The sequence below is a fragment of the Metopolophium dirhodum genome, chromosome 1 (assembly GCF_019925205.1).
Source record: "Metopolophium dirhodum isolate CAU chromosome 1, ASM1992520v1, whole genome shotgun sequence".
NCBI lineage: Eukaryota > Metazoa > Arthropoda > Insecta > Hemiptera > Aphididae > Metopolophium > Metopolophium dirhodum.
In genome coordinates this window covers 74,149,974-74,165,420 of record NC_083560.1, presented here as the reverse complement: position 1 = coordinate 74,165,420, position 15,447 = coordinate 74,149,974, and the positions used below count along the sequence as shown (strand labels likewise).

General features: G+C 29.0%; 1 protein-coding gene across 1 annotated transcript; it reads right to left on the bottom strand.

The window, feature by feature from the left end:
• Positions 1-7,994: 7,994 nt before the first annotated feature.
• Positions 7,995-14,678, bottom strand: LOC132934324 (uncharacterized). The gene is made up of 5 exons (XM_061000617.1): positions 14,601-14,678; positions 11,597-11,663; positions 8,798-8,919; positions 8,146-8,317; positions 7,995-8,083 (listed from the first exon to the last, which is right to left on the bottom strand). Exons 1-5 carry the CDS (start codon positions 14,676-14,678, stop codon positions 7,995-7,997), a joined length of 528 nt encoding a protein of 175 aa, XP_060856600.1.
• Between the last annotated feature and the right edge of the window lie 769 nt (positions 14,679-15,447).

The following is a 15,447-nucleotide window of genomic DNA, read 5'->3' as shown; positions in this document are numbered from 1 at the left end:
TACGGCCTGGGCCAATACTATGCCTTGGCCCAGGCTAATCGCGCTTTGTAATAATATATAGATTAGGTACCTGGACTACTGACACATGTATTTTTTTCCAGTATGCATCACTACGCGGGGGGACCTATCGATTCCGCCAATGTAGCATCGGTTCTGCCAGTATCGACTCCACCAGTTCAGGTAGTCTAAAAACAACCTATCGATTGCGCCACCTACCAATTTTTACCTCAACCTGGCAACTACTGCTGTCAACCTGTTTCTGTTATAATAATAATAATAATATATCTAAAAAATAATTCAATAATTCATTAAAATATTAAAAATAAATAAATAATCAGTATAATAATTAATACAATACAATATATATATAAAATAATGCAATAATTAATTTAAATATAAAAAATAAATAAATAATCAATATTTTGAGTTGGTTTGAAAATAGTTTTTTTTTTTCAATACATTTATTGGCTGTTTTTCGCGGTTTTTATGGTCAATATCATATTTTAAAATGTCCGTTTACGTATATTTTTGCATTACACTTTTTATTAACACATTTCCACTTATACGCACTTGAATATTTCACAAAGTTTGTTATAAAAAATTTTTCATTTTGACAAATAACTAAGTCATTTTCTTGTTCACCAGCTACGATTTCGAAATTTATTATTACGAAGTATAATGACACGAGTCACGAGGATAGATCGAGACTAACCAGATTAGTGTTGGACAATACTATTAGTAGTTAGATTATCATCAATTAGCAATAACATTTTTATACAGGTATTTCATATAATATTTATAATATAGCTATGTAAGTAAAATAAAACTAACATTTTTGTTCGGGAAGATTATTTTTTCCCTGGCGGAATCGATAGGTTGATTTTAGACTACCTGCACTGGCAGAATCGATGCTGGCGGAATCGATAAACCTTATCCTCAAGTATAAAAAGGTCTGGCGGAATCGATGAAACCCCCTACACGGGAGCCGAACTGTTTATCACATTGCTTAGCTCAATACGTAATGTATTAAATGGATATAATACACAATGCCCTGCTCACCTCCACCCTAAGGTATATTATAATGTCGTGCCAACGTTCGATTGTGGTTAGGTATTTTAAATACTGAAATAAAACATAGAACTATAAACACTGTAGTATTATTTCAGTACCACTATTGTTTTCAGAATTGTATAAATTATTATTTATTAATAATAAAATATGTTATATCTACGCTTGACTGTATTCCATCAAATAACCGTAAATTATTGTCAACATGAACTTAACATGAATTATTATATATTATATATTTATACAATATACGTATTATAATTATTATTTGAATTTTTAAATAAAAATCGTATACAAATTAGTGTTAAAAAAAGATATCAATGAATTTTCCACCTCCTCCTCCATGCCATTTCTAAGACTACATGTCTGAATTGATCGGGAAAAGTCTCCTAGTCCAATAAAAATGTCTAGTTCCGCTTATGTGTTATGTCTTTTCGGGTTTTCTTTTGCGTACGTGTAGAAAGCTGTTCTACCGCATGTTTGGAGCGCACAGCTACGTCGTCGGACAATGAGAGAAATGTCCGAACCGCCGAGCCTATTGAAAACAGCGTACTACGCCTGCAACAAGAGCGAGCGTAAGAAGTTCGACTTAATGGAAACCCCGGAGGTCGATATGCAACAATATTGCTGGTCGCTGTTCAAAATAATAAAACTCAACAAACAACTAAACGGGGACAACAAAAAAACTATTAGGCAGACCCTGTTCATAAAATTGAGCCGTAAGTATGAAATGACGTTTAAAACAAATATTTATAAGAAGTTTAAAAACATATGCAAGGAGGCAGCGTTGCACAATCACATCGATTGCCTAAAACTTGCTCACGAGATCGGCGTTGGATGGGGCGACAATATGGCGTGCCCCATGGCCGCGAAATCGGGTAATCTGGAGTGTTTGAAGTACACCCGGGAAAACGGGTGCCCCTGGCCTGAGAGGACGTACATAATTGCCGCGATAAATGGCCACAGAACCAGCTTGGCGTACGCACGGAAATACAGGTGCCCCAGGGACGAGCCTCAGTAATTCCGTGAAGTGCAAAGGTCACATGGACTGTCGGCATTGATAAATTATGTCCAAAATGACCTTATATCGGTAAATTGGGTAAATTGATAAATTCTAACAATTATTTAGGATTATTTATTCCAACCTTAAAACTAAAGTATACATATATTTTTTTATTTTTGGTTAATTAAGTTTTATAATAACCATTTATAGTTTTGTATTCTATACTTTGAATTAGTATGTAACTCAGTATTATTAGTTAAAAATTTGTAATAACTATTTTCTAATAATGCGTAAATTATCAACTTTATTTTTGCATAGGTATCACATCAATCCACTTTATTTTTATATAATGCTTAACTATGTTAAATTAATGTTTTTTTATGTAATTGATACATTTATTTCATGCAGATATATGTAACATTAATAAATATGATCAAAATATGTTATAAAAAATATTATATTATACAATATCACTAATTTATTTTCTCTTAATATTATATCAAAGTATGGTTTTTTATATATTGTGTTACCTTTTCTATTTTAGATTCTGAGTGGAACGATGAATGTATTGATTTTACAATGATGTGTGTTTTTTTAGTAAAAGTGCTTGGATTTTCTTCAACAGTATCTTTTTTGATGGGGAAGTAAATCTAGTTAGTACTTTGGGGGGGGGGGGGGTCAAAAGTAAATTTCCCAGTAGTTTTCTAAAGCGCTGTGAAAAACAAAAGAAAAATTAAGGAAGAACGGGAATTTTTACGCAAAATCTGTTTTTGAGAAAATCGATTTTTGTTTTTGGTGTAACTCTAAGACAAATGAACGTATATACATGAAATTTTCACTGGTTTTTTATATTTGCATTTTCTATACACGATAAAATTTAAAAAATATTTTGATTTGTTTTGAACTGTTTAGGAAGATTTTCAGTTTTCAATTGTATAAGTATTTTTTTCTATGGATGTCAATAAAACTTTATTTGTTGGGTAAAAAAGCTTGAAAATTTAATAAAAAGCTACTATATTACAATGATATTTGAAAAAAATTAAAAATCCTTAGTCACAGTTTTTATTTATAAGCATTTAAAGTTCAAATCTTGACAAAATACGGAAAAGTCACGAAAATTAACAAATTATTTTGAGTTGAGAATTCATAAAAAGTTTTCTTTTTACATCTAAGATTTTAAAATGTAATACAAGATTATCCATAAGTTTATCTACCTTTATTAAAAAAAAAAATGTCTACTTGAAAGTCAAATTAAATTTTTATGATTGTTTGAAATTCATATTCTTACAACATTTGATATTTACTCGATTTATCGTGTAACGATTTTTTTTATTTTGTTGTAATTAAAAAACGTATGAATGTAGATAATTGAAAATTTCACTGAATGTTTATATTAGCATTTTCTATACACGATAAAATTTTGAAAATAATTTGACTCTTTTTGAGATGTTTACGGACATTGTCAGTTCTTAATATTTTAGTTTTTTTTCCTATAAATATCAATAAAATTTTATTTGTTGGGTAAAAAGCATGATAATTTAATGCAAGGCTCCTGATATATTGTTACAATAGCAGTTGAAAAATATTAAAAATACATAAGCATAATATTTTTTTATAAGCATTTAAAGATCAAATTTTGACAAAATTTATCAAATTTAAAATTTAATAATTATTTTGTAGTTAAAAATTTATAAAATGTTCAACTTTTATAGCTAAGGATTGAAATTTTAAAACAAGGCAATTTAATTAAACAATTTAATTTAAATAAGTTACATATAAATTACTTTATTCACAATAATATCATCAAATATACTTGGTAATATCATAGGCTGACTGACCGTTTTCGCTCAGAATCGTTTTTCTTATACAATGATATTATATCATTGAATTCAAATTTAACAACATCCACCATTGTACATTTTTTTAACTTTAAACAACCAAAATTTGTTAATTGTATTTATATCAACATACTTAAAATTAATTTTGTTGATCGATGTCTTGATTGATAAATTATCACTGAAAGAAAAATCCTGATCATATTAAAGAAACTAGGTTGGTTTGACAAATATCTTGTTGCTAAATAGCCAACAAGATTTTTGTCAAACCAACATAATATCTAAAATTTTAATTATGATGAGATGATAATTAAAAATAATTCTGGTTATATTGTCAATAATTCCTATTTGTTTGACAATCATCTTGTTGCTATTTAACAAACAAAATTCTTGTCAGATTAATAGTATATTTTACTGTAGTTATGATAATAATATGATATTTATAATACTAATTAGTAATTATCAATACAGATGGGGAACAAAAATTTTGTTATTACTTACTTTATTTGTCTAAACATTTACACCACAACATTTTTTCATTAGCTACAATACTGACCAACGTGCCTCCTCCCCACATTTAGCGTGCCACTTACCATTATATATTAAATTACTATGAAAATATATTATTATATTATATTATTACTGATTCAAATTTAATTTTTAGTAGGTATAGGTAGGTATCAGTAAAATAAATTTTTTAAATGGTCTATAAACTAATTAACTAAAAACAAATTATGTAAATAATATTTTAAAAAATAATAATGTTTTTTATGGTTAAATAACAAAATTTTATCATACGAATACAAATAACATACTTTTTTATCTTATTAAATTATTATTATAAAAAAAAAAATAATACAAAATCGTAACTAATAAATAAATTGTAATAAAAAAAATATATATACTTATTAATACTTTTTGTATTTTAATATAATTATTACGAACACTGAAAACCAAAATAATACAAATATTTAAAATAATAATAATAATAATAATGAAACATACTAGGTATTTTACATTTGTAGGAATGTAAATTTTTTTTTAAACTGGTTTGTACACTAATTCAAATAATATTTTCATTTTAAGTAATTTAAAAAACACTTATTTAAAAAAAATCACATTTTATTATGTTAATGCATTATAATTACTTTAAAGTAAATTATAATATTATATACAATTATTAATTTAAAAAATATTTTATAGCACAAAATCTATTTGTCGGTTTTTTTCTTTGGCGAAACGATCAATAACTTCATCCGGATCGATATGAATTTGCCTATGAACACTCAAAACAGCTAAACCTGTAAGTCGTTCTTGGCCTGATGAGTTGCGTAAATAGTTTTTTAATCTTTTCATGGTTGAAAATGTACGGCGTAGAAGTCGAAACTGGTAATGTAGCTAAAAGCTTCAAAAGAAAAGATATGTTTGGAAAATATTCATAATTACATTTAATGTATGCTTCAATAACTGAATTTGGTTGGTCTTTTTCTGGTTTGTTAGACCATTTTCTTTTCCAAAGTTGAATTTCTGTTGGAAGTACTTCCTTATCCAGAAATTCAGAATATATTTCGAAGTCGTTTGCATCTATTTCAAATTTGTTGCATATTTTTGGTAACAACTTGTACAGCGAAGAAATTTGTTTTTTTGTGATTATTAAACCTTACTTGAAGTTGTTCAATGAAATCGTCGAAAAAAGGAATAGCTATTCTTATGCGGTAATATTCTTCAGGTGAATTTGTAATGACGTTAATTCGATGTTTTTGACGCGCAACGATTCTTGGTATTTTTATGTCTTCTTCACTATCAACTGATTTTATGAGATCCTTTGCTTTTTCAAAAATCTTGGAAAATGTAGTATCCGTATTATTCCGCATATCATGTATTTCGTGTAACACAGTATCAACGTATTCCATTGCTTCGATCAAATCACAATTTACAGACTGTAAATTCTTACACAGTAAGTAAAAGTAATAGAAGAGTAATATACTTAAAAAGTATAGAAGCTGTGACCATACTTTTAACAAAGTCACTAGTTATAATAGTTTTTCCTAATTGTAAAGCTTTTGATGGCGTTTCAATATCACGTTTTAACTGTAATTCATCTAATGTATTTACAATTGCTTTATAAATTTCTATAAATCGTATGAGTCCGTCGTGATTTTCCACCCAGCGTGTTTCACACATTGATGTAAGTTTGGTCCATTTAGATTCAGGAAACTGTTCTTTAATATAATATTTTTTTAATAATTCTGTGCGCATTGCAGATGCTTTAATAAAATTACCTATCGATTTAAGGGTACCAATACAGTTACAAATATGTTGAATACTACACGAATAAGTGAGAGCTAAATTTAAAGAATGAGCACTGCAGTGTACATAAAGTGCTGCTGGATGTACTTTTCGAATAATTGCTTGCACTCCGTTAAATAATTAAATAATTAAAATAATCAAATAAAAAATTATACAGAAATATTTGAGGGCTACACAGCGCGCACAAAACTGATACTAATTTGTACTAAAATATTAGTAGTGGTATACTTATTTAATGTTCACGATAAAATTATTAATAATGCTATAACTGTGTACTGACACTACGGACAATATCGTGGAGTTTTTCGAGATAAAATGACAATTGACAATACGATCGATAAGACGATAATTTATTGTTCGATAATATATTAAGTATTTATAGACGTTTCGTCTGTCGACAAAACGTCCTTAATCTTGTATGACTTATCTATATATAATATAATATAATAAATAATAATATTATATTACCTATATTATAGAAATCGCCATCAAACATAGTTATTATATTATTAGGTACCCAAATGGCCACATGGTAAATTATTATAATTAAGTTACTTATATAAATTTAATTTATTAGTTGTAAAATATTTCAGTGGGGGGGGGGGGGGTTGAACCCCTAACCCACCGGGGGGGCCTCATATACGGCCTTGCTAAGTATATAGGTATGATCGCATTGAGACGCATTTTCGTTTTGGGCTGCGCACGTACAATTATTGCATGTCTTAGCATGTTGGTACCCAAATGGCCACATGGTAAATTATTATAATTAAGTTACTTATATAAATTTAATTTATTAGTTGTAAAATATTTCAGTGGGGGGGGGGTTGAACCCCTAACCCACCGGGGGGGCCTCATATACGGCCTTGCTAAGTATATAGGTATGATCGCATTGAGACGCATTTTCGTTTTGGGCTGCGCACGTACAATTATTGCATGTCTTAGCATGTAAAGGAATCTCAGCTGGCAGTGATTTTTGGATTTATTTAGCCAAGAAATTAATAACTTGTATGGTTTTGTTAGCAAATAACTAATTTATATAAAAATGCACTGCCAGTGGTGGCCATGACCCCTGCGTATCACAAAGTTGCGATCATACCTATATATTTAGCCATGCGAATTTTTAAGTACAAACCGCATATCCACGGGTTTCAAAATAAATAAACTAAACGAATAGAGCACAAACAGCGATTGAAAAGCGAAGAAAATTTTTTTTTAAAGACAACATTTTTGACCATACTTACATCAAAAATAAATGTGTAGACAATCCTAAGTGACTAAGAATGTGTGAAAATGTTGACCACGATAAATTGACAAACTTGTATTTGTTTATTATTTATTATTATTTGAGAACTACAGGTCTAAGATAATAATTAATACATTTTTGACCAAACTTGTATTTGTTTATTATTTTTAATGTTTCAGGCGTATAGTAAAAGTATTGATTTATAATAAAATCTATTAATTGGTAATATTGAAATGATACTTGTGAGCTAATGCGTAATTATTTATTAGTTAGTGTATTTTAGAAACATTTGTTGTAGCCATCGATTGAGGTTGTATATAATTGACACTGATTTATATATTTTGTAGATGAATTTTTATATTCCGTCAATTATCTGGAATTTGATCTTCTTTGAAGATCATTCAACGATGTACACCTTTATAAATATAACTGGATAACGTATACCTATATCTTTATGAATTATGATTGATTTAAAAAAAATTATATGTACTTATATTGTCATCGGTGTTGTTGCCTACTCTTCAGGTTTAAGTGTTTAAGGACCATTTCCAAGACTACGGCGATAAGCTGATGCAATTGGTTTGTAGGATATGTAGTGGACAAAAATTACACTCAAACATAGAACTATACAAAATTAATAAAAAAATTAATTTAGTTTTATGATATTTTAAATTTAAATAACATACTGGTACTCATCAAATGTAACCAACTTAAGACAGACATAAATATATCTGAATATTCATTGTATACACTAAAATATCTCAATATAATATGGAAGTTTACTGTGGTTATTAGAAAAATACAAAGTCCGATTGAATGGAATATCAGCCATATCTTGATCTTTCTTACATCCCTAGTCTAAAAAAGTTATTTATAAATGTTTAAATGTTATAATAGTTGGGTTAAGTTACTTATTCTCACAATATGTAAATATAATCTTATCTCGGTTCTATAGCTAATAGTTACAATAAAGTGTAGTAATTAAGATGTTACAACTTTATGTTAACAGTATAAAAAATACAATATTACTAACAACCAGTATGTCTAAAGTAATAAATATAATTTAAAGGGAGAAAATTAAATAATATAAAAATGTATAAAAGTTTGAAAATATTAATTAAATAATATTATATATATTTTGTACAAACAGCTCTATTTTGTTTTTTTTTTATTGAACAAAAATGTATATTCACAATCTGTATTTACAAGTTATACAATAAGTAAATTGGATGTGGTTTGATTGACGGGGGGGGGGAAGTTACCCAATGGAAGCATACCGGAGTGTGGGATATGTTAAAATATTTTTTTAAAAATATTATTCGAAATGTATATATTTACTTGATGTATTGATTCATAGTTGATGAATAATAATATGATGTTGGTCACGATCAATATTATAGATCCAATAAATAAATTGTATTCGGCTATTTTGTGATTTTCATCCAGTTTTGAAAAATGATCTTAATAAGAAACAAAGTTAAATATTTTAAATTAAATAAATACGTACGGTTGTATTAATGTAAATTATCTTTTTGGAAAAATAATCCATGAGACATAAGTTTGTAAATTTAATTATTTTGAAAATAATTTTACCCGTTAATTTTAAAATTACATTTTCTTCTTACTTTCGTCATAATGAATAAAAATATTAGTCAATTATGAGAGACCCCATTAATTAATGACTTAAATTAAACAATTTATATAAATATAAAATATAGATGTTAAATATTGTTAAAAAGAAAAAAAGCGGTCTCGTGTCATTCCTATTATTGATTGGTATGTAATTATAAAATTATAAAGAAAATATTATGTCTCACATACCGGAAACATAATCAGGATGGGACACTAAAACGGCCTTTTTTTGAAGGCTCGATTATAACCTAATTAAAATTAAAACTAACAAATGAAAATTAATTATTAATATAATAGAATGAAGTAGGTACATTTAAAAATAATCTCCTTCACTCAGGCACGTAGCCAAAACATTTTATTGGGGGGGTAAGGGGGGGGGGGACATTTTGGGCCCATGTATAATTTTCCATAATTTGTTTGACTAGACGTGGATTTGTATGTATTTGCATATTTATCTGGTTAATTGATATGCTAAGTGAGCAGAGAATTTTTTCATGGCTTAACGATTTAAAGTATGAAACTTTTATGATGCATATTTTGCATATTTCGACATTTATCCATTTTTTTTATTTTACGATCTTAATTTCATATTTCCGTGTTTGTTTTTTGTTATTTAGATATTTTTAAAATAATTAGGTACCTACCTGACTACTTACTATTCTAATAAACAAAATATTTTAATTTTATAGTTTCCATCGAAATAAATGAATAGACATACTCGTAAGTATAAACGGGTTTCCCGAATATATTTGGGAATTAATTTTTTTTTATAGATTAAAACTTTCAATAAATCACAAATGTTTTAGGTATATAAAATACTTAAGTAAATTCCTTTTAGGTTGTAATTGGTAAGATTTTGTTAACTTGACGAATTCAACGACGGTCGACGATCATATAAGATTTCCTCGTTTATCTAATGTAGTACTCATAACTATAGCTATTGCTGCTGTGCTGATTAAAAATTGGAATTGTGTGGAAATTTTTTTGATTATAATAATAATTTTAGTTTATTTAATATAAGCTTAATTATCCGGCATTGCCCGGAAAAAATTCTGTTCCAAAATATTGTTCAAATATTTTTGGGTGTAAGGTGTAACACGCTGTGGAAGCAGGTGACACCGTTTTCGACCAAAAAAGTACCCTTCCCTTTTCTGCCTATTCATTTTTTGACCAAGTTGAAAAAATTTCGATTCCCTTTTCGACCAAAATCGTACCTTTCCTTTTTCGGCCGATTAATTTTTGGGCCAAATCAAAATGTTTAAAATAATTAATATAATATACTTTAGGTCTTGTTACACTTGTATACAATTATTATACATATATTATATCAAAGTCGTATAAAAAATATATATAATTAAATAATAATAATTATAACAATGTAAAACTATGTGTATAATTATATAGGTATATTATTTAGTAATAATAAAATAATATTTAATATTTGTAAAACGATAACAAATATAAGTAATTTTTAAAGTATAAGTTGCAGTTGCATACAATTTATAAAATATAGAAATAAAATATAGGTAATTATAATTAAAATGTACTTACCTAATTATTGACAAATTCTAACCTATAATTTAAATAATTTTCAAAATTATATTTGCAATCATTTTACAAAAATTATATATTATTTTATTTTTTTAAATATATTATTGCACGCAATATATTATTACTATTATGTTTAATAATTATTGACAGCAATTTCATATTACCTATTATAATTATTATTATTTATTTTTATATTTTTTTAATACAATTTATATTAGGTATAATAAATATTTAATAATTGTCTATAAGTATAATAATATAAAGATCTACAGTAAGTATATAATATTAGTTTATTATTGAACTTTGTGTTTTGGACGAAAAGTGAATTGGTCGAAAAGGGAAGGGTACGATTTTGGTCGACAACAGTAAAGCCTGTGGAAGCAATGTTTTTTTAAGACAGTGTAAATTATATTATATTTTAATGTATCATTGCAGATCGACAATATAGATTGGTAGATTGCGGACCCGTGTGGTTTGTACGTAAGTATATTATAATTTAACTCTATAGTTATACCAAGTTAGTTGTTTTTACTTAATTAAACCAATGCGGTTTAATACAATCAATTAATACAAAATCCTATCCTAACTTAACTGTACTAAAATCCGATGAATAAAAAACCAATCATTCGTATTTATAGATAAAGAAAAAAATATATATATTATTATAGATTTGTCACGCTTATAATAATGTCGTGTGCTCGAATGTCGTATGCGCTGTCGCGCTGAATTTATTGTTTCTCTCCTATCTGAGCTGAAATTACCAAGCACAATATTATTAGCACATACACCGTCCTGCACAGTTCTAAACAAAAATTGAGGGAATATTTGTTTTTATATTTTGGCGAGTACAAGCAGTAGGTAGGTACTGCGTGATACTGATATCCAGCTCTAGGCATAGGTACCAATTTTTTTTCGTAACGACACGTTATTAAAATATTAATTATTCATACGTACCACCAAACACATATCCATTATACACTGTAAGTATTATAATTCCAATTATTTCAATAGGTAAAATTATCTGAAAAAAAAACATATGACATGTAAATTGATTAGTTTATTGTTTATTATCGGTCAATAGAACTGTAAATATTCATGAAAATTTTCAATAACTGAAAATTTTAAAATTTTTTTTTTATGGATTTTGTAATTATATATTTTAGATTCTGAGCGGAGCGATGAATGTCTTGATTTTACAATGATGTGTGTTTTTTATTTTTTATTTTTGTTTATTTCACAAAACACTTACCGACTTACTTATAAAATAAAAATACGCTGTATTAAAATTAATAAATTGTAGGTGTTATAAATTTAAAAAATGTATAAATATAAATATAAATTATCATTTATCACTATCATTATTGACATTATTACCACAGTTTTTATTAATATAATTACTGAACACGTAAAATTATACATTTTTAATACTATTATTATTTATTACAAGTTATGACAATTGACAAAGTTGGAATCATGACTACGGCGTATGCCTACCTCTACTGGTATTCGTGTATGATGTACCTAAGTGGTATAGAAAACAAATTGAAAAATTTCAATCGTTGAAAATTTTCAATGTTGCTGAAAATTTCAATGAAAAACAAAATTTTCATTTGAAAAATGTCAAGCTTACTGCTCTATTGGTCATTATAGCAGGTACATAATATATCATTAAGTATTCAAGACCAAAGTGAATACTTAGATGAATATTTAGCTTTATATTAAAAAATATACATTTTGTTAAGGGACAAATACACACATAATAAACACTACTAAAACGGCCATTCTCATGGCCAGCATATATTATCATATGAAAGGAGACATGAGACATTTAACAGATGTATGGATTATGCCGATGGAAAATAACACCATTATAACCAAGTGACTATCGAAACGAGAGTAGTTGGGCTTGCCTAATCAAAGGACCGCCAGCCAATAAGAAACCGAAATACAGCGGTGAACGGGTTTATATACCGGTGCGTTCCCCAATTTACTTCACTTCAATTCAAACCTTCAAACGGTCAATATTTCCTAGCAAGAACGTAACGAAGCCTGGTAGAAATTGAATAACACCGGCCGAATCCGTTATCCAGTGAACCGGCCAACGTCGATCTGCGAAGTCGAACAGCTTGCTGTAGAAGCAAGCTACCAAGCGCTCCAATGAGGTCAACTACGGAACGATAGCAAGACCGCCGGCAACGAATTACGGGTTGCCTATACCATACGACTGACGGCATGTATCTTGTTCAGACCACTCAGGGTCAATCGGTTATCAGGCATTGTCTCAACCACAGACACCTGACGAACGTCCTTGAAGTGCTAACAATCCGCGTCAAGGCGTAAATACAGGCAACGCCGTAATAGTTTACCAAGACTGCGGGGACACCGGCTCCAACGACGCCGAAGCTGAACCCATCCCGGCCGATGGCTAATACTGTCGGATAACCACGGGAAAAACATGAAAATTGTCTTTCTCAGGACAACTGTACATACATAGACCCCCCCCCCCCCCCCCAAGCGCACCTGTTACGGCCACGCTTACCGGACGAGACCCATAGAGCGGACGCCACTTTTGTAAGCGGGCCCGATGTGTTTAAGTCTCATCCCCATCCCACAAATTGTATCTAACCTGGTAAAGAAAAAACATTCATATTCTTGTATGGCCTTCGGACCCTTCTCACCTATTGTAAAATATATAATTCATATAGTACGTGCACCGTTTCAATTTGTTTTTAAATATCGTTTAGTATAGCGAGGAATACGTAAACAAAAATAGAGTGGTGTACAGTGCATTCCGCCAGGGCCTTGCACCTGAATTAATCCGAACCACTCACACCCCTAAACACCCTTAAAAAATCAAACAACTGTAACCCATACAACCCGAATGATTCTGTTTTCAAAACACTCGTATTAACCACCATTATTAACCCGAAACCCGAATAGTTTTGTTTATTACAAACCATTCGTATTTATTTCTTGTGGTGAGTTAGATTCTTTAGTTAGTTGTTTAATAATAATAATTAATTAACAGGAACAGTCTTACGATTATCACAGGTGAATTCAATAATTATTTTCTTGAAAAGAAAATCCAATAAAATATATTATATCCTATTATACCTAATATATAATATTATAATTTATTACTTTATTAGTATATAAAATAAATCCAAATATAGCCAATAGCAATATAAAATATAGACATGGTCCCAACCAAACTGAACTAAGCATGAATTATTTTTTTTTTGGGAGGGGTCATCAAAAGCTATATTTTTTCCAGACTACTCAACACCCGTATTAACCAAAATTAACCCGAATAATAGCTGTTTTTAAAACCCGAATGTTTGTTTAAACTTTTTATTTCAGTGTTTGAACACCCGAATGCATCCAGCACCTGAAACCCGAAACCCGAGTAAATGATTTGGGTGCTAAGCTCTGCTTTCCGCACCCTGTGTCTGGTGGACGCGAAGTCCGTTACCCCAGTACCCCAAAATATAATTCAAAAATATCTTATCGATTGTTATTTCATTTGTACTTATTTGTAATCCTTATTTAAACATGTTTATACATTTGTCCTCAAACTTGGAAAAATAAATTTTCTCGTGATGGCACCGGTATAACAATAACAATCGTGGGAGTCGGTACCTAAAACCAATACAAGCCGTTGGCGGTAAGTACTGAGTAACGGTTACACCGGTACTTTCACGAGAAAATTGATTTTTTCAAGTTTGGGTAGGTGTACCTACCAACGTTTAAATTAGGATTACAAATTGTTATAAATGAAATAACAATCGATATAATATTTTTGACTCATAATATATTATATACTTTAGTGGTCCTGGGGATTATATATAGGTATTTATATTCTGTTGCTTTTTGTAATTTTTGTCAGTTTTTCTAATAAAGTTAAAATTAACTGGGATTTCTTACTATTGACTTACTTTAGTTAAGATTGTCTACTTACAAAAAAAAATATTATGAACTCCTTCCAATTTTGCCACGCATCCACCAGTGATTCGTTCGACTGCCATGTCTGCTGCATGTTTAATAATTTATATTAGATTAAGTAGGTTTATGTATAGTTGAACGTTTGGAACGGATATGTTATCCTTTTAGAGAGTAGTTTCCTAGTATATTAGGTAAAAATATGTTTACACTTTAAAAAAACACACTGGCATCTGCAAAAAATTATAATTATAACATACATTATGCACGTAACGTAGTTACTAGTTAGGTCTTAGGTGGCATATGTGATATTAACAGTAAACACTACTAAACAGCTGTATCGTTATTATTGGCATAGAACAATTTATTGGCACAGGCATAATATTACTATGTTACTTTATGCCTTTATATTTCTATGGTTATTGGTCGTCAAGGTTAGAAAATGAGCTCTATGCACTATACTTATATGGGCTATATGACTATATCCGATGATAACATTTCATTAAGACCATGAACTAAGATAATATGAACTGGTGGTGACATGATGGGCGGGTAGTAGTGGTGCGGTCATGTTTTAAAACGTAATTCCGTAGAGAGGGAAATCTTGCAACCGAAGCGATCGTAGTGTTATTTTCATGAACTACCAAGTATCAACTATTCAACTGTGTTCCGTTCGTTCGCCGGTCGGCGAATTCGTAAATAATAATATAAATATTAAATCGTGTTTATTATTTATTATTAGTATAAGTTCATGATAAACGCTAATACCTATACGGCTGTAATACAATCTACTTATACAGTTTTACACATATATAAATGATTGTAATCTTATTTATCAAAAAATTTTATTTTAACTGTTATATGCC

Excerpts from the sequence above, each read along its gene's own strand:
- LOC132934324 (XM_061000617.1), bottom strand. The coding sequence starts at position 14,678 with ATGCAGCAGACATGGCAGTCGAACGAATCACTGGTGGATGCGTGGCAA. Across the intron at positions 8,920-11,596 it reads TAATGGATATGTGTTTGGTG|ATCATTTTTCAAAACTGGAT; the intron begins GTACGTATGAAT and ends TTTCTTATTAAG. Across the intron at positions 8,318-8,797 it reads ACTATGAATCAATACATCAA|ACTAGGGATGTAAGAAAGAT; the intron begins GTAAATATATAC and ends TAACTTTTTTAG.